The sequence below is a fragment of the Nymphalis io genome, chromosome 24, assembly GCF_905147045.1.
Source record: "Nymphalis io chromosome 24, ilAglIoxx1.1, whole genome shotgun sequence".
In the NCBI taxonomy this organism is placed as follows: Eukaryota; Metazoa; Arthropoda; class Insecta; order Lepidoptera; family Nymphalidae; genus Nymphalis; species Nymphalis io.
The window spans coordinates 4,025,071-4,047,130 of NC_065911.1; the positions used below are offsets into that span (position 1 = coordinate 4,025,071).

General features: G+C 30.8%; 1 protein-coding gene across 4 annotated transcripts in view; it reads left to right on the top strand.

Annotated features, from left to right (window-relative positions):
* LOC126777880 (protein pangolin, isoforms A/H/I/S) overlaps positions 1 to 22,060 on the top strand; it is a 151,738-nt gene that overhangs the window by 18,899 nt on the left and 110,779 nt on the right. For all 4 annotated transcript variants that reach the window (XM_050501165.1, XM_050501164.1, XM_050501167.1 and 1 more), the window contains exon 2: positions 6,750 to 7,209. In XM_050501165.1, the coding sequence (XP_050357122.1) occupies positions 7,042 to 7,209 (168 nt within the window). In that variant the 5' untranslated portion in view covers positions 6,750 to 7,041. The remainder of the gene's footprint in view (positions 1 to 6,749; positions 7,210 to 22,060) is intronic.

Here is a 22,060-nt window from a genome sequence, read left to right on the forward strand (position 1 = left end):
TTGTGTAGAAGCCGAGATGGCCTAGTGGTAAGAACGCGTGAATCTTAACCGATGATCGTGGGTTCAAACCCGGGCAAGCACCACTGAATTTTCATGTGCTTAATTTGTGTTTATAATTCATCTCGTGCTTAACGGTGAAGGAAAACATCGTGAGGAAACCTGCATGTGTCTAATTTCATTGAAATTCTGCCACATGTGTATTCCACCAACCCGCATTGGAGCAGCGTGGTGGAATAAGCTCCAAACCTTCTCCTCAAAAAGAGGAGAGGAGGCCTTTAGCCCAGCAGTGGGACATTCACAGGCTGTTACGGTACGGATTATTTTATTTGATTCAATCCTGTAAAATTCTAGCGTTTGCGAGAGGATACATAGATAATATAAATCATATACATGACTAGTTAAAACACTTAAATAATATTAAAACACTTATATCGCTTGTGTCAATGTATGATGAAAACGAAAACATGCTATTCTTTAATATATAGTAACCGTACTAATATTATAAAGCTGAAGAGATTCTTTGAACTCGTAATTGATTTCAAAAAATATTTTTGTGTTAAATAACCTATTTATTGAGACACGTTAAGCCATACATACATTATATCACGCCTACAGGGGTAGAGCAGTAACGTTAAACGTGGGTATAGTTAATCGTATAACTTTAATCCATCGAGAACATGTTTTCTTTATTAAATAACAAATCATATTCTAATAAAAAGTAAAAAGAAGCATTATGACGTTTTTAGTTAAAAAAATTTATAAATATAATAAACATAAAACACTCGTTCAAACTACCACTAAATTATTAAGTTGAGAGGAATTTAAAAGCTGGCTGAGATCCAAGAATCTTTACCGATATAAAAATTACGAGGAAATTAGCGAATTAAACAAAATCGCGTAAACATATTACCCATATTGATTGAAAGAATAGGCACTTAATTGTTTTTTTTTCTACTTATAATTTAAAATTAATAGCATTTGTTATACTTGGGGTCTTATTTATATGAAACTTGAAATGATGCCACAGTATTGTGGAAGAATTACCTAAGAAATCCGTACGGAAAAAATTACACATTCAATTTAGGTTTAACACGTTAACTCGTAAAAACATCCATAAAACTGACACCCACGATTTCCTATTACAATGCGATAGTATTGCCATTTACAATTTCACATTTTAGTACCAAGCTATCTCGTTTATGATCAGTAAATCATGCTAATAATCATTGTTTTATGTTACAAAAATCACTCTCAAGATTCGATGTAGAGTCTTAGCGTAGTAATTGAAAATATATCGTTTCAAGACATTTTCTAAATTAAACTAAATATATATATACATTATCTATGTCGTTCAAATCCATCTGTATTATATTATAACCATTATCAGCATTCAGAGTATCAGTAAAACGAAAGTTTTAATTGGATGGTTGAAATTGCTTTGAAATTTTATACGAAGATTTATCACACTCATTATTATTTTATTGTCATTAGCTTTATTTTATTAATCTATTAGTTTCTGTACTTAATATGTTTTATAATTATTTACAAAGGCCGCATTTCGTGAAACCCTCTTCCAAGCTGTTCTAGGCGATTCTATCTTTATCCAGCTCATACTAACAGGTTAAGTTAAACAATGAGCGCAATGCACAAACACAGATGCACTGTCTATTCCCTCACTCTCTTAATCCAATGGAAGAACAAACCTGACACGGTCGAAAAGAGTTCAGGCGCAGTACCAACACCTTTACGTGCTTTCCTAGACAAAGGATCACATTGGAAATGTGATTTACAGATTCCGGGCTGCTACTGAGAATATTCGACAGAAAAACCAATCGTGCCCATTATTTGCCCTTCTGCCATCAAAGTTCTTATGTATGCGGACTAAAAAAAATACAATTTTTACATAATACGTTAGTGCTCTCAATGAGTACTCTACGTATAAATAAAGATAAATGTCAAGTAATAATGTAGCAAACTAAATGTTTATAAAGTGTGCAATCTAAATTCAAATCACCTCATCACAATACACGCAACATCCATACCGCAGATATGTATCGAATATCTAACCGTTGGGTCCTAATGATGGATCACACATTTGATATACTGCAATCGTTTTGCGTTGCTAATGCGCTTTCTATCTTGTAGCATTGTTAGTTAATATTCGTCGTCCACTGGCTGTACATTACATGGCTATTTACTTGATTTGGGTTTTTTGATTGCATGAAAATTTGCTTACCAATATTATCAGATGAACATAAGTCAATTTAAAAATCACAAATATCAAAAGTGACTTTGACAACATTGAAAAGAAATACTGATCAGTCAACGCTATATGTAGCTTTTAATAGCGGTACATATTCAGTGGAGTAACAGCACGTGTGTCTATATGGAACATGCTTGGTGCATATGTATGTAGTAAACTAAGATACGCTGCAATTTTCTCTTATTGTTAGTACATAATAGGGCCTGAATTAAAAAAACAATTGCACCTAACAGAGCGATGTGCCGAATATGTTTTATATATAATGAGTGTTTGAATGTGCTGTGTTTCTTAACCTATATCCTATATACATAACATGACACATGCAAAAAACTGCCTCGTTGGTCTAGTGGCTTGATATAAGGCCGCAGACCCGGAGGTCCTGGGTTCAATTCCCAGGTCGGGCCAATAAAGAGTTATTGGGTTTTTCTGTCAGAAAATTCTCAGTAGCAGCCCGGAGTGTGGAAGTTGGAAGCGTGTACACTCCCGTGCCTGAACTCTTTCCGGTCGTGTCGGATTGCCGTCCCATCGGATTATGAGAGTTAGGGAATAGAGAGTGCACCTGTGTTTGCGCACACACTTGTGCACTATAATATCTCCCGCGTAGTTGACTAATCTCTCTTGAGATTGGCCGCCGTGGCCGAAATCGGTCTGGAGGACATTATTATTATTAATATTACAAAAAAACAATATTACTGACAACAATTAATAATTTTCGTACTAATTTTATGCTATTGACGTCATAACTTTTAATGAGGCGCTCTACAGTTCTTTTTTATAAATGTATAAACTTAAGCTTATAATTACAGAAATATATATATATTGTAGTTTTTGAAGTTGTGTTTTTAATTAGGGTTTTGAGTCGAACAATTTAGATTTTCAGAAGCACTCTCAGTTATATGTTTAGTGACGTCACTAGACAAATAAAATGGCGTAAGCAATTACTTTATCCAGTCATAATATATCAGATCTCTTGATAACTTTTTATGCAGTATGAGGCGTTAAACCTTCAAATGTACGAATAATTTTAAACAAATAATTTATATTGTATATAATATAAATGTTTTAAAAGTATTATTTGAGATTCATTTTAAATAAGATGAGCACAGTAATAGAGGAAATAAACCTATTTTTTTAAATTTAATCTACAAAGCAATTTAGTCTTTATATTTAAATACAGATAGCCTATTATCGGTTAAACAAATACAACAGGCGTTATTATACAGAAGTAATTAACTTTACGGTTTGTAAATTCTATTGTGGTTCATAAACAGGGATAATATTATAATTAAAAGTAGCAATGAAATATAAAAAAAAACGTATATTCATATTTCTGATAATTTTTGTCCACTTTTGTGTTATAATATTATATATAACGAGTCGGTTTTGTTCGTTTTTATGTTTGTAATACATCATAAATAATCTCTATTTAATTAATGTATAAAATAATCATTTTACAAGATATATATCTCTAGTTTTGCTTTAAAGCTATTGCAATATATATTTTAAATGCGATAGTATGTTTGCATACTTCTTACTCACTTATGATAAATTGCTTAATGGTTTCGAATTAAACTTAGTAATTATTGTTGATACGTTATAGAATGTAATTATTAAAAGAATAAATTTCGTATTATTTTACGCTTAGCAAAGCGAATGTGTTACATAAGTAGTTATAACAATTAAAGTTTAAAAAGTCTTAAGGCAAAACAAACCAAAAGAACCCTTACGATACTAGAAGCTACTTAAAGAGTTTTCACAATATAACTCGTGACTCCTTCAAAATTGTCGTCCGAATTCAAAATACTTATATTTCAAACTTTAATAGACAATTAGAATTAGTTTATAATCGCCTTCATAGATCTGTTTACGTAAGTTAGATACGTACAGCTAATAAAGAGCGTTAAAGCAGTTATTCGTTTTATGTATTGCAATGAGGTAATATCTGAAGATATTAAACGGAATTTCAACATGATTTCCTAATTCAAGCGCTTATGGCGTGTGGGTTACGACCACGGCTATCTTAAACACTAGCTGTCATCCGGAAGGCCGAGACAGCTCTTCGTACTACTACTACTACTACTACCAGATATCGTGGTTATCTGAAATAAATTACATAATTAGTTATTGCTTTCATGGGGGCGTCAATCTGCCATTTCCGCAGAATTTCTTAACCGAAAAAGTCAATAACGTTTTACTGATCGTAACGCAATTGCAGCCTTGGTAAGTCTCGCTAAAGCAGTACTTGGTATTGTTGTGTTCCGGTTTGTAGGGTGAGTGAGCCAGTGTAACTACAGGCACAAGGGACATAACATCTTAGTTCCCAAGGTTGGTGGCGCATTGGCGATGTAAGCGATGGTTAACATTTCTTACAATGCCAATGTTTATGGGCGTTGGTGACCACTTACCATCAGGTAGCCCATACGCTCGCCTGCTTTCCTATTCTATAAAAAAAGCCTAACGTAGCAACTAGACAACGAGTCAAATATGTTTATAATGTACTGTAGATTACATTTTGTTTTCATTATAAAAGTCACACGAAATAATAGATAATATCATAGACAAATAATTTCGTATCAAAACACTCATCGTTTTGATAATCAAATATTTTATATATCGATATCATTAATTATAATTTAATAACAAGTTTATTAATGAGAAACGAAGCGATTATAAATATTAAAATTGAATTTGTAATTTTATAACGATAGGATTTCGACACTTATTATGAGATGTTGACAAATGTCAGCGGAATTATAGCGAAATCGACGTTCTTGATACATTGATTATAGGATAATAACAAGATATATTGAACAAGCGTCATTTAACTGGTTCATTTTGGCCTCTGGGTTGTATCTACTTGCGTACTGCTTAGAGACCAATTTATGGTGTCCATTTAAAATATATTCTCTTCATATATTCTTTTAATCTATTATTATAATAATATTAATTAATTTAAATTATGTTAGTTCAAATCCTTGGCCGTATTAACAGAACACGTACATCTTAATATAAAGGTCGCGGGTTAAAATTCGTGTAACAATGCAAAAGAAATATTTGTATATAATATTGTAGCTTAAGTACAGCCTCGATAGAAACAAAATGCATTGTAATGTAATAGCACTCCCATTAGAGCTCCACTAAGGGTCAACGACAATACTTACAATTCCGATCACGATAAAATAGGCGCCAGGAAAACCGTGAATTATGGCGTTCAAAGCTTACTGGTTACCGGTAAAGGTTTGGTAACGAACACGTCTGAACTTAACTATCACGTGTCATTTAACAGAATACCAAGTGTTTTAAATAAAAACAATTTAATAGCAAGATAGTCTTAAGTACATGATATATCAATTTGTACTTCTTATTCAATCAGTGTAAAAATCTAAAAAAGTTCTGTTCACTTTACAGGGACAAACTAATATCTTTCTTTAATAATTATATTCTTATTAAAAAGAAATACATTTATTTATCAAAGCGCCATATATATTTATCAACACACGTTTCAGATCTTGATAGCGCTGTTACATAATGTACTACTTTAATAAATAAATAATAATTAAACGAAATAATATGTTAATACGTTCCCATAATATTTTTGGACAACGTCCAAATTGGGCTTAATTGTAGGCATTATCTGAGATCATAATTTAAGTACAACGAAGCTGCGCCCGCGCATCTTGAGTTAAATGCTTTTATCATGTACGTGTTAATGAAATTGATTATTCTTGGAATTTGTTAATTCGGTATAATAAATATTTGATCACCATATCAAACAATCAAACTAAGAGTAAAAAAAAATAGTAAATCAATCCATAGGTTTTTAAAGTGATAGTTATAACGATCACCGCTATGACTGCGTGTGCTATGTGCGCATTGTACAGATAATGCATTTGTCATATTGGTATGTAGAGAGGTGTCATATGAATAATGTGGCCGACACGTTTGAAGAGAGTTATGCATGTCAATGTGCAGTTGTATTTAAATTCGACGCCATAATTATTGGGTAGAAGAGCTTTAATAGTGGGGGTTGTACATTGCTAACTGTAAAAGAGATTTAGTTCAATGGTGATATGAATCCTCAAGTACTTTATAGATATATTTTTTCAATAATATGAATAAATATTAAAAATTGAAAGGTAAACTATACGATCGCTCTTTTCATATTTTTGTATAAAAATCATTTTAAACTTGTGGAATTAAAATATGTTTTGTCTAAAAACGTTCGTCTTTGACCAAATCGTTTTAAAGCCAATATAATGTTTAGTATCGCAAGGTTTTCTGAGTTCTTGGCTCGAGGCCAGAATCTTGACGAGTGCTTGACAGGCAACTTGACCTGATATAGAGGTACAATGCGGTGAATTAAAAGTTAAATTTAGGATTTAATGCTGACTTAGATTATGTAATTAGCTTTAAAATCTTGGTGTAAGCTTTCCAGTATTTGTTTTTTACTTAAATGTTCTAAATATCATTTTTTGTTTTGTTTCAGATCCAATGCAACGCAAAATGAAACGGAGCACCTCAGCCTTAGCATTTTAAGTTTAACCTGACAAAAGTTATCTGTGATCTCATTTAGTTTAATTAACAAAACAATTGCCTAATAATTTAAGTGTAAAAAACAATAAAGACAATCGTCGATTTTTTATGGAAATCCGGCTCGACCAATTTTGGGCGTTTGAATTGAGCTTAAAAATGGCAATTTAGTGCTTGGTCATGGATGACAGATAATATGTGTTGTTGAAGGATGGGATAATGGAAGTGTGGGCGTTAGGTTCTTGAAAATGCCGCATGCGCACTCGAGTTCAGCAGCGAGCTCGGGCGGCGACGACCTGGGCTCCACGGACGAGGTCAAAGTATTTAAAGACGAGGGTGACGGAGAAGACGAGAAAAGGAGTTCAGAGAACCTGCTAGAAGAGAAGTCTAGTCTTATCGACTGGACTGAAAGTGAGGTGAGTCTTTGCAGTTTTGTAAGCAATTATATGATACTATAATTTTTTTATTACCACTTATATTAATTTGTTGACAACTTTTTAGATATTGAACTGTATAAAAGTATATAATGACTTTCTGTCGTAATAAAACAACTTTCTGAACATCTCTTTTGCAATGTGTGGATAATCAATTTATAAGCGCATACTAGTCGGCAAACAAAATCAAATACAAGTTTGATTTTACAAATTCCAATTGATTCGTAATTATTATTATACACAAGTAAAGTTTCTTTTAAATAATTAATGTTACTTGCTCTATTTACTTACACGTTCTACTCGTATATTTAAGGTGATTTTTTTTCATGAGAAACCAATTTATATTTTATTTATTTCCTAAACGAATCTCTAATCTCGTTATTGTTATAATAAAATAATTTTGTAATGTTCTTATTTTATCTTCATATTCACGTAAATGAAGTCACCTGGTATTATTTGTTGATCACACATTGCTGGTGGTCCTTTCGACTATAAACCACATCCTTGTAAGTAAAATGAATACATTGTGACATATTCCCACTTTCATATCCCCATTTTTGGGAAATAAAGAATTTATTCACGCGGCGCTACGATTTGTGTATCCATTATTTTTCTTTATGCCAATATAATCTTATTTTCTTATGAAAGAAGAATCAAAATCGCACGATTAAATTTCTACTTTTTTTTAATGTGCAGTAAATCCCAGCAGGTGCCAATTTCAGGTAGAGATCTATTGATGTTTTCTTGGCATTAAAGCACAATGGTATTGAACGCAATCGTAATATATTGATCTAAAGTCGGTGCATCCTGTCGATACCGTATTCTATGTGTAGATACTGCATTCGTATTAGAATTAAAATCGCCTTTATCATTATTCGCATAAGGATCACCAATAGATTATTTATTATTAAGTAAAGCATTGAGTCATTTGTGATTTTACACTTTCGAACTATTGAAATTCAAGGAATTGTAATGTTTGGATTTATTCAAGTCCGCCCACCGTATAAGCTACCATTTGAACCAGTTTTTATCACAGAAACTTCACACGGATCAATTAGTTATGTTTACTGCGCACCTAGTATCCGTTGATGCTCATTTTACGTCAAAAATGTTGATAAGACACTATTTACGGCTGCATCGAATTTTTATACGGTCGAAGTGTCGAGTATTTTAATATTCATAAGAAGAAGCGGTTAGTGACCTCGTTATGTCCTATTCTATGCGTAGATTAACATCGAGACTGTTAACTTTAATGATTAAACTACTCAATTAGTAGTAGAAAAGCCACAAATAACTGAGATAACATCACGGCGGATGGTTGAAAAAATTGTTTGGAATCGCAAATTACCCGTAAAACAAACAAATCAACCGCAAGAACCGAAACTAACGTCACCCCAAACACTGATTGTTGGAGCGCCGGCACAAAAAATTGGAAAAAATGTACAGGTACATTTCCGAAAATTTATGTAAAATATTGTATTCCAGTCGACATAAATTACGTAGTCATTGTATTATTTCCGAAAACTCTATTATTCGCTAGGAGGGGGCGCGTACACAATGCATGTCTACCTGCATTCAGGTATGTCTTATAATAAACACGGACTCCCACTGCTTTTGTGGACGAATTTACCTGACGACCCCGAGAGGCGAGGGAGTGCAAACATTCCGTGGACACCTATAAACGAAACTCTTGTATGATTCCGCCATCTCTCTTTCTCCTGTCGAAAGTTTTGATGAACCAAATGAGACGGATGATTCGACTGATTTGTACAAGAATCCCAAAGCATTACAGTCACGGATCGTATAAATATTGGATTATACTTAGGTGCAATTCTGCTTTGTATGTCATAATAGCATCGATTATCGTACGTGATGCCATTACAATACACTTTATACGTTCAATTTTCTTTGAGTTTCGATTTCTTTTAGATTACAATTTTCGACGGCTCGTGAATTGGATTTGAATCGTGTCGGTGTTTTTACGCCTGCTTGATTTTTGGAAATGTTTTCATAACAACGGAGCTGATTTCATTATGCTGTTTGTTTGTACAAGCAGAGTGCTTATGTCAAACCATATTGTCGATACGTACGCTTTCGATTTTAATGCTTATACAGTTTGCAATTTGGCTTTTTTTATTTTATTTTATGACGTACAGTTTATTTTATTTCATTTCTTTAAAGTGTGCATCTATAAATAAATGAGCTTAAGAACCGGTGTGAGCAAAGACCAGTTAGTAAAATAGTTAAGATATCTTTCACCACTTTTGAAAAAAGAAGACCAATGTCGTAGCTACTTCCTGTGATTATAGTATTCTCATAAATAATGTCGAGTCCAGATACCTACCTACAAATAAATATGAAATATATATTCTATATAAACTCATATATTGCGGTGTTCACAAAATTGAATTTTTCTCAATACATAAAACTGCAAAAGATGACATCGATCAAAAAATTAAGTGTCACCATGCTATCGTTTCACGATATTGGAACTGATTTGTAACTAATAGCTAATTAACGACAGCTGTTGATTGCCATTTACGACCAATCTATGGTAAACACTGAACGAATACAATTTTACTTTAAGGAAGTATACATTTTGTGTCCTAAATCAGCTAATTCATCGTTATCGACTAATCAATGAAGTATAAAGTGAGAAGTTCTTCCAATGCGCCCGCGCACGAAATCCACGTCTATATTTAGCAAACAACGATCTCTTGTCTGATGCCATCCGTTTCCGTCCGCCATACTGGCCTTAACTGAAACTGACGATTTGAGGGTTTGGTTTTTATTTTCTGCTTCGTAATCATATTTCTTTTCATAATCTAAACTTTTTTGACTAATTAAAATGCAGCAACGTTTGAGCTTTCAAAGATTATAATGATTTTTCTAAATTATTATATACTTTTATTATAATCAGACCAAGTCATTAACACTATAATGACTAACAACATAATCATCTTTTTTATGTATATTTGAGTCATAGCATAGATGGATGCTTTAGTTTCTACGAATTGATTAAACTTATTTGAACTCAAACGCGTCTTTATAAATTGCTAATCTTATCTTACAAAATACTTTTATTTTTTATTTTAATCAATTTTTTTAGGAGTCACTTTAAAATTATTTATAGCCCAATTCGTGTTGTCATCACTAATAGCTCCTTAGCTCAAATCCTCATATTAATTCAGCCTTGCGCGTACATTTGGTTAATTAGTATTTATTGCTTACTGGCTTCCCGCTTTCCGTCGCCATCTTTAATTCACTGATTCAGTTTATTGTCTCCTTAATCACGATTATTTGTCCAGGACTTATTTCTTTAACGCCCTCTGATGGTGTTATTTTCGAAGTTAGTTCTTGTATCAGCCTAAGTTTATTTGTTTTAGGTAGTTTTTTATTTCGATCAACGTTATTATTAAGATTACTTAAGACGTTGTCTACTGAATTGCTTTTTCACACGTAAAATGATTTTGCTTTGCCTTTTTTACATAGTAATATAACATTTCGTCTATTTGGTCTTTAAAATGATATATTTAATGTGACAAATCAATAATGATTACTGATTAATTTCGTACCATGATTCCCGTACCTTTAGGACAAAGGGTTAGGATAATCATCTTGCTGCTTCCCATCATCAAACTCATGCATTTTGCTTCATTTTAAAGTAAAACTTACAAGTTATTGACAATTTCATTTTATGGAATTAATTTATAACTCAGAATTTATCTCACGATGAATTCCTCAAAATTATTCCGAGAATTATTGCATCTGTCAACGAGAACCTTCAAGATAATCGCAGAGCTTTTAGCAGTAAGTGACCTTCCATAATGTCCCAAACGAAACTAGTATTATTAATTTCACATACCATATCTGTACAGCGTGGGCTCGTATAGCTAATTACATTCAATGTGTACGTCTATTTGTACGTAGGAAGTTGCATTGGCCTGCATAGCAATTGTTTTCGATCTAGCCAGACTGGATGTGGTAAACCTAAAACTATACTGGTTTCAATTGACATGATAAATTGTCGTGCTTTATATATATTTTGTATTGTTGTATGTTTTGTGAAGAAACTGGTTATTCATATGTTTCCAAATGGAGCTCGGGTTATTTGGACACATTTTAGAAGATTATGCATATAGCTTGTAAGTGGATCAGGTCAGCAGTTGATGATAATTGCCGTCATGAGCACAATATATTTATTACGCTTATAATACATAATAGCGATGATGTTTTTCTAAATACTGTTACGATGTTTTGTGTTTTTGTGTATCGCAATACGTAACTTGTGTGACGTATTCCATAGTCGGACTTTTTGTATCCTGCAGTAAGATTGAGTTATAAATGACAGGATTTTCCTTCAATTACATAATTGTTCTTCAAATCTAGTAAAGATTTATATCGAATCTGCCGTGTAACCTCACCTTCGCGAATGCATTAGTTATGCAAGTTTAGTGCATTAGTGCGCATGCGCGAGTCATTTGTTGTTTATGAGTGGCCATGTTCGCCGTGTTTCCGTTGTATCGTTGAATATGTTAATAGGGGAGATATTCTCAACGTTTTACTCGTTTTAACATTAAAATGCTACAGATTTCAATGCCAAGGCCACACGTCGAAACAACTTTTAAGATGAGTGTCATTTCCATCTTTAATTTATATTTCAAATGGTCGATAGCTTACAGATATTTTATGATGTATCTATGAGATATGAAATGGTAGTATTTAAAATATCAAGTCGTTAAGTTTTTATTTCGATTAACCAAATGCTATTAAAAGTTAATAACCTCTTATGGGAAAGGGTTTTGTTTAAAACTAGCCAAATTCGAAGATTTAAATGTTAACGACAATAGAGAAACGTATTTACTTATTATTAACAGATGATCTGCTCATCATTTTGTCTGTTACTTTAGGGTATTTTTATTGGGATTATCTTTGGAATGGAATAAAATTTATTCTATATTTAAAATTGTACGTATTATATATGATTTCTGTTATTTATTACGTTATTTAGATGATAACAGCGATGATAATGCTTTACAAAATTTAGTATTTAAAATATTTTATGATAGTTATGTTATGTTAGCTGAGTGTATTATATAGATTTATACATAAACGACTTTGATACGTTATACGTATATTGAATTTAAGAATATTTGAATATCGAATACAATACAAATTACCTAATGTTTCATACTGTTTGTAAATAAATCCACAATAATACATAATACAAATTACCGTTCAAACATTAATTTTAATAATAAATCATTTAATTCAATTGTCTACACATTACACCTGAAATTATAGAAGCGAACAGTGAACACATACTATGTTTATATTATACATATTATATATATATGAAAAATAGCAAATCGTTTTTTGTTTAGCTGAACAGAAGCTCTTTAGTGTTATCAGTGATCTAAATAAAAGACCTAGAAAACATAAGTTATAACGTAATAATGTCGACGAAATATTTCTTTTAAAAACAGTACATTTATTAATATACTACTAACTATTACTGTCCACTGTCGCTATATAAAAAAACTTTATCTAATTAAATGATTGGGGACAGAAAAAGTGCATGTTGATATGCAATAGGTGAAATAAGTGGCTGGTATTATATATATAAACGTTTAAATATACAATGTTAATTTATAAATGTATATAGGAAATTAAAAGCAGATTCCCAGGGATTTTAACCGGTATATCAATGGTCAAAGTTCAAGTTATCATTCTCAGCTAATCCCTATTTATAATATAAATGCGAAAATTAGTTTGTCCTTTAACTCAGCAAGAGCCTTACCGCGATTTAAATAGGAATAATTATTAGAATTGTCGTAATGATGGACAGTAGGCTTTGTGCGGCCACGTGTAGGTATTAACCACTTATTAATATATCTTTCGTCAAAAATCAAAACTGTATTGTTTCGTTCAAAGTTTGATTTAGTCTCTGTTATAAAAGGTACAGAGGATATAGCTTAGATTCCATAATTACTATAAGGAAACCCCCCTATTCTCATCTGCTTTTCTAAATCTTCCAGACTGAATTCTGTAATTTGTATATAGCGACTTTGTGTGTATTTGTATTTACCTGCTTATAATTCAATAAATGATAAATACTTAAACTAGAGAGCACGAATAACATTTCTTCGTAATGTACTTTGTAATAACGATTTATATTATTGAAGTTAACACGTATTTCCATGTCTTATTCAAATTGCATCACGCGCGATTAGATTACGCATTCAAGGTGATTAATTACAATTAAAACATACGTACAAGTTGATAAAACAATGATTATAGAAATTGTATTTGTAATAATTTGCAACTAAATATATTTATTATATATAATCTATAATTTAATCGGATTTTTTATGCTTCTTTTACATTCTAAAGTATATTTTTTTGTTTGTTAGTTTTATATGAGTGTTTATAAGAGCATTTGAAAATTTCTACCATCTTCTATACAGAAATGTAAAGCTCACTAAACGTTTTAATGTTCTAGATTTTTCAGAAAAATTACCATCTTAATTTGAGGGAAAGGGAAGAGAGAAAGAGAAAGCATATTGCTTATAATGCATATGCTTTAATAGATGATTATAATAATTATAACTTATGTAAGTGAATTTCTCGTTTTGAGAATTCACTCTTTCAAACTTTCTTTATATGAATTTATGTTTATGGCATATTTAAAGTTTTTAAACATAACGGATTGATATCCAGATGTTATATATGTGATGAGATCTGCGAACCTTGCAACGACTACAGATATTATCTGAAATGATCGTTGACAGTGCTTTGTGAATATATTTTTTTGACATCAAATCCCGAATTATAAAATCCGATAACGCGTATAATAAAAGTGTAGAAAAATATTAAATAAAAATCAGTTCTATAGAAACCGAGTCGTTATCAGCAATCAATAAATTCCTGCCCAATAAACCCTGATATCGAATCTGCAGCCCTGAAAGGAGCCACAGAGTGAAATATTACAGTAGACCATATTATGACATCGGTGTGTGCCTTATTCGACTTTTAAAAATCGACTATCTTTCTAAAAATGATATTTTTATTTCCTGAATACATTCTTACTGATTATATATTTTCAATAATAAAAACTAATTAAGTAGTATTACTTTAATTATTTACTATGAATATCTAAATTTACTGCTACAAGTATTTTTTAATCTCTTAACCCTTAGCAAGTTTGTATTCAATTTCAATTTTCAGATTGAATACAGATTATATCCAGAAGAAGCGACAAGAACTTTCCAGGTCTATTTCTTCTCGGTCAGGTTATTTTTTTTTCTGCTAATTTGCTCATTTAATCATACAAGCGAAAAGTAAAATATTTGAAAATATATCGGGATAACATATCCTATGAATAAGTCGAGCGGGTAACCCACGAGACCGTATGTTGACCTTTATGAAATACGTGTTGTTTGCATGGTTTCGGTTATAACTGATAAATCAGGATTATTCGGATAATGGCCGACGGTAATATACTGATAGCTCGACTTGATATAATCCTAATCAAAATATTAATTATGATTCCGTCTAATTAAAATCGACCACCTAACCACTTATGATATAATAAAGTATTGCGGAACTTGAAAACATTTTACGTAAATGATATAACGAAATATCGATAAGTCAGATGTGTTCTTACTTTGTACATAGTTTTTTTTATATATAAATTAGATCAAACAAACAACAGTTAGATAATAAATTCAAATATATATATATATATATATATATATATATATATTTAAGCGGAAACCATTAGTAATAAAAAATTGTAGAGTTTATAATCAACGTGATAATGAATAGAATGACCTTATAAAATTCTGAAATACTCAAAATCTATGGCCTTAGTATCAAGAAGAAGTTTTAAATATATTACAAAGTATATTGTATATAATAATAATAATATCCTGGGACATTTTTCACCCACGGCCATCTGATCCCAAATCAAGCTTGTACAGAGCTTGTACTATGGAAACCAGACAACTGATATACTACATATACTATTTTTCTTTTGTAAATACATACTTATATAGTTAATACATACTTATATATAAATAATATATATATTTTATATATTTGTGTATTATATTTTACTGTTTTAACTAATAAGTGGGGAGCGGATAGATACAGCAGTAGGGTTGATAGATCGCTTGACTTGAATATTATCGTTTTAGATATATTTGCTTATATAATTATTTATTTACAAATATATTTCGTTGTATAAAATTACTGCATTATGTTTATTTAATTAACAAAATAAATTGCGATATTTATTTAATTTAAAAAAATTATGTCAAAAAGTTATCCATACAAAAACGGTTATATATATATATTACAATAAATTTAATTACTTAACGCACAGACGATATATCGGATGAAATGACAGTTGATCACGTTAAGCAATACGATCAGCGAGATAATAAAAAAAAAACGATTTCCGTAAACCTGATATAAATCTGACAGTTTGTTAGTTTAAACTGTTCAAAGCGTGAATCAAAATGCAATAGTTTTCTAACGTTACCAATCGAACAGTAGTTACGATAAATCACCGATCAGTTAATGAACGCTGTCAATAACGTTCTTTTTTTTTTTGAAATTCTATTTTTAAAACTATTTTTAGTTAGCTCATAAAATTCTGTATAGAGTTTAGAACTATTTTATTGTCCTCTAAAAGAGGTTTTATGCTATCAGGACGGTGTTCCGAGAAAGATTGCTTTTAAAAATAGCTGCGTAAACTAATGACGGGATTGGGGGATACGAGTCTGGTCTGCAGCTTATTTTGATGTTGAAAAAATATTTAACAGTCCTATAATACGTTTTATGTATTGAAAGCGCTTAAAGCATCTGAAATATTTAAAAATAGTGTAGTTTTAATTATATTTTTTTGGTTATTTGTTTATTTTTTAAATGATTGTAATATTTGTTTTTGGTACTATCGATATTATAAGAGTTTGTGTTTGTTTGTTTATTTCATTGTCTTTACTTCGTTAATTTGTCCTGTCTTGTAATGCTCTCATCTACGCATGCGTGACTATGGAAGTGGTTGTGTTACTCAAAAGCTTGAGAGCTTGATATTTTACTAATTACTGTTGTTCAGTACATTAGGGTTCCGTATTGTTTGTCATAATTATTAATTGAAATCTAAGCCAAGCAGTCTGAGAAAGAATATAGAACAGTAAAGCATCATATTATTATCGCTATAATTAATATACAGACCCTTCTAAGAACGGTTAGTATATGACTTGAAAATATATATATATTTTATTTACATATAAAATGACGTAAGTAATATCACACATTTGCTTTTTTTCAAGCGACAATAACGCTTGCGTGTTGCTATTAAAAGAACAATTTACACGTCTTAATGTTACCCGTTTAAAAAAAAAAAACGAGCTACATTATATCATACAACAATTTAACATCCTTATTGTGAAACCGTTAATAAAACTAAAACTCGCCAATAAAACTTTTTAATGAGCAGATGTAGCGGAATAAAATAAATTCGTCAAAAAACAACATGTTAGTTAATTTAGACGTAAAAACGATTACGGCTAATCAACTCATCGATTTTATTCTCGAAAAACATTATCGAATAAATAAACCGATGTAGTTTCGTTTTACTGTCCATGTGTAGTTTATTTAATATTGTTTATTTGAATACAGAATTAATTTATTATTGTCTTCAGTTCTGTACTTGAATTTCACTGAAATAGTTGAAGTGTATTCGATTTATAAACAGAATGTAAGTTTGAATTTCGAATAAACATTCCAATACAATATTTCATAACGATTATTTGAATTAAGAACTTAATCAAATTATATACAGATTATAGAATATTGTTCGCGTACTTATTGTTAAAATTACGTAATAAATTGCTAATAAAAATACATGTTTTTTTTTGTCAACATTGAATTGGACATTTTTTTAAATATCATCTTACATCTGGCCATAGTATTTTGTGTTAATAATAATAATAATATCCTGGGACATTTTTCACACACGGCCATCTGATTCCAAATAAAGCTTGTACAGAGCTTGTACTATAGAAACCAGACAACTGATATACTACATATACATGTTACATATGAAGATATCAATACTGCCAGATAATTGGCAAGATGCGTGTCTTATATATCGCGTTTGGCTATTTATGCTGTTGATTAAAAGTAAACATGACTTTTGTCAGTAATCTTAAAATTTATTGTTATTGATATATACACATATAAAAATAACTTCGCGGAATACAAAAATATGTATTTATTTTATGTTCGACGTATCGTTTTGAATTGATAAACTGAGAAGTAAATTAAATATAAGATATTACTAATTAAACATTAAGTTAAAAAGTTAATTGATTTTTGGTTTAAAATAAAAACATATTATCATAAAATTATCGTTAATCGAGTCACGTAGACGTACAAACTCACATAAATCGACTGGCTCGTCAATTACAGCGCTATTTTCGTATTAATTATGCTCATGCGCAACTCGAGTACAACTACTGTATTTACGACAAATATAACTTTATATTTAAAAAAAAAACATTGGATTTTAATGTATGACAGTTTGTAAACTGAAATTATATTATTATAATATAATATTTAATGTTGTAAATTTTTATAGTTTTCTTGTTGTAAATAACCTCATGGGAAATAAAGCGATTATGTATTTATTCTTATTAATTGTGAAGTATCGAGTTTTGTCGATTAAACATTTGTGTTCGGAAAGTAACAAGTCTGTAAATGTCTCACTGTTGGTCTAAGACATTTCCTTTTAAGAAGAAGGTTTGGATTTTATTCACGCTGTTCCAGTGCAATTGGATAGATACACATGTGGCAGATTTAAATGCGACATGTAGGTTTCCTCACGATGTTTTTTTTACTGCCAAACACGAGATGTATTATAAAAAAAAAAACTAAGCACATGGAAATTGCAAAATTGAAAAGTACACAATGATTCGCGTAATAGGTTTTAATTAATCGTAATCTAATCACTGGGCCATCTAGGCTATTTGTTTTCATATAGATTAATTATTTCGATTTATATAAATTTACCTTTATAAAAATTGTATAACAATTCGTATCATATATAAGTTTATGTATTGTTTATGTATTCATATTTAGATATGAGTGACTTCAACCGTCGAAGTCTTCGAGTTGGCGAAATTTTATCGAATGTTTAGTGAACTATTATCTAAAATATTAGAAGAAATTTTTATTTTTACTGGTGGTAGAGCTTTGTGCAAGCTCGTCTGGGTAGGTACCACCCACTCATCAGATATTCTACCGCAAAACAGCAATACTTGATATTGTTGTGTTCCGGTTTGAAGGGTGAGTGAGCCAGTGTAATTACAGGCACAAGGGACATAAAATCTTAGTTCCCAAGGTTGGTGGCGCATTGGCTATAAGCGATGGTTGACATTTCTTACAATGCCAATGTCTAAGGGCGTTTGGTGACCACTTACCATCAGGTGGCCCATATGCTCGTCCACCTTCCTATTCTATAAAAAAAGAAAAAGAAAAAAGAAAACCCTTTCTACGAATGTAATGTCATGATTCAACGCAATACGAAATGGTTTTTGCGTGATGCGTACACATGCGGACAGTATCATAAAACCAATACAAAGCAAGGGTCATTCATTGCTATAAATAATGCTTACTTATATTATAAATGCGGATGTCTGTTAGTTTGTAGATGTCATTTTTGATGGTCTGGATACTGAAAAATACACGCGACTAAAATCAGTTTAGAAATATTAGAGTTGCTATACAAACTATAAACTCTATCAAATTGATCTCTGACAACATTTTTAATGGACCTTTGACAACCCTATCGAAAAAAAAAAACTAAGCTCGCAGCCAGTTAATCCATCACCGACCGAAATGTCATAACGCGCTTTATCTAAATACTTTATCAGTTAAATTCTTTAAATATTGCCTTCCGTAAGCGGCGCTAGTGTCGGTTGCAACATGCCACGGTTATCTCTACAAACAATGATTTCTTTGTTTACATTTAGTTACTTTTTGACTTTGTAATTGTAGATATTAAAAAGGATTTAAACTTTAAATTCAGTTGATATGGTTAAAATGTTTATTTTTGTTTGATTTTAATTTAAAACAATTTTTAGCTATAATAGACATAATAAGTTGGTATTGTAAGGAATGTTTTTTAGATAATCAATATAATTACCTAGAATTAAAATATAAATACCTAGAATTCATTACTTAGTACTGAGAGACCGTTTGATAGCTTGCCCTTTCGTATAATAGTAGAATCAATAAACATAAATTTTTATTACCCAGAGTCATATAATAAAATTTTTATTAAAAAAAATATGTTTAAATTTCGAATCGTTCGATATTATTTAAATAGTAATCATCGCATAATAATTCAAATAAAAATCATTTAAAACTCATAGGCGAACACAGATAGAACACGAATTTAAATATTCAAAAATTCGAATAAGGAATCATTCTTAGCAAACATGGCCGACTCGTTGACTCATGTTCACGAACAAATGTTATCACTCTTCTTTTGTTTGTTTCTCGAATATCATCCGAGGGAACTAACCCACCAGATGCCAAGATCCCAGCATACATTACCGGCTCGAATGATCAGAGATCTGAATTTACTGGACATTTATTTCTGTGGCCTTTCCTAACTCGTCGTTCTTCGCCCTCGTAAGAATTTTTGTAATGTATCCTGTTTTAAAATGTCTGATATATGCTGACCCGATTCTCAAGTTTGTATAGCGTAATTGTTGACGTGTTGTCTGTATAAAATATTCCTTATCTCAGAAATAAAAAATAAATACTAATCGTAGTGTATCCATGTTCCAAAATAGAAAGATATTAATAAAACTGATAAATGTAACTTAATATGAGTATAGACTTAAGAAATGTAAAGACGCGGCATAAAAAATGCATAAAATCTTATACTTTGATTTCAAATGCCCAGTTCATATATTTATCAGATCTTTGTAATACATCAGTAACCGTTTAAATAACGAGTAACGAGCCCATGTCATTTCTATTAGTTTTTAAATCACACACGACTTCGAAACTTTTAAAACTGTTTTTTCTACTTAAAAAGTAAAAACATATTCGGCTTTATTTATATGTGTGGTGTGTCTTTTTCTTTCAAATGTCAAATCAATGATGACAGAAAGAGACAAAAATGTATTTAAACGTTAAACGTCGTTGAATTAATAAGGCTGATTATTTTAGAGAATAGGCCGAAAACAATTATACATGAAAATAATAATAGGAAACAATTAAGATAACAGACAATGAATTGTTACTTTATTAAAATCTATTTAAAACTGGGTTAAAGTTGAAATGTTATTCATTATGATAGTAACTTTATTGTATACAATTATTAATTCTAATTGATAACATTGTAACGCTTGTTTCATTCAGCAATCTTGCAATTGACTTATAATTTATATCACCATTTGTGATGTTTTCAATTTTTTGGACCAGTGATAGACACCTACACCGATATTCCATTGGTAAATAGCAATTTATGTGTATATATTTTCGGTTTGAAAAGTGCTATAGCTCAATTACGTGATGATAAGCTATACGAAATTTTACTAATCATAATATGAACTTAAGACCTAATTGGATATACGAGTTTTTATTCATTTGGGTATAACAAAACAATTTTTTAATTGCTTGTAAACGAAACACAAATTCTAGAAACACGATTCTACAAATTGTTTAAATATATATTGTATTACAAAGTAGATTAAAGTAAAATTATAATATCAGTAATTTGATAAAAAATACAGCACCTTTGAAATAAAGCTAGACAGTTAACCGTTCTCAGTGTTAATAGTTATACTAACATTACCGAGTCTCCTATCAAATGGTCTGTTCGCCTGGTGCAGTCAGAGCGGTTAGTTAGTTTTTATATATTGGTCTATATATATATCATTATATAAATAAACCACGCATTGGTATGTAACGTTATGATTCACGCTGCGAAATCGATAAAACTATTTTTAATATTCGATAGTTACGCCGGGAACCATTAAAACTGTTAATGTGTATTCTTAGATGAAAGCTCGCTTCAGTGATGATGGATGAACGCTATTTGTCATGCTTTTAAAAATAATCTATTAAATACAATTACTTAACTCGCTCGAGTCAAGTGGTTAGAATACGTGAATCTTAACCGAAGATTGGGTTTTCAAATCCGGGCAAATATTAATGGGTTTTCTTGTTTTACTTTTTTCGTGCTTTTCGTGAAAGAAGTTATTTCGAGTCGATATTCGTAAATTACGAAAGTGGAATTGAATCTGTTTTTAATAAAATAATAATCACTGAACGCAACCATATTTAATATTCAAATGTATACGTTTTATAATAAAAATCAATTACTTTTGACTTCGTTAAATTATTCACTTTAAACAATGTAAAAAAATGAGACGTAATTAAAGAAATTGTATCCATCGCTTTCATAACCTCATAATCTTATGAGATGCGTCCCGTTCTTGTAGTATAACGAGATTTTATCGTAAAAACTGAGAATAAACCGATATACACCACACCTGCTCCGTCAAACACGACCGATCATCATTATGGTAATGCTCTCCAAAATCATAATCCCACGTCCAAACAATTATAAACCTTGGGCTCTTAAACATTAAATCTAAATTTAAACAAATCATTATACGATAAAAAAGAGTAAAAAATATCGAACCGTGTCAAAATGAACGAGGTACCAAGCAGGCGCCAATTAAGCAAAATAAATGCTTATTCCGTCGTCGATAAATCGATATCGCGGTATGAAAGGTCTAACAGT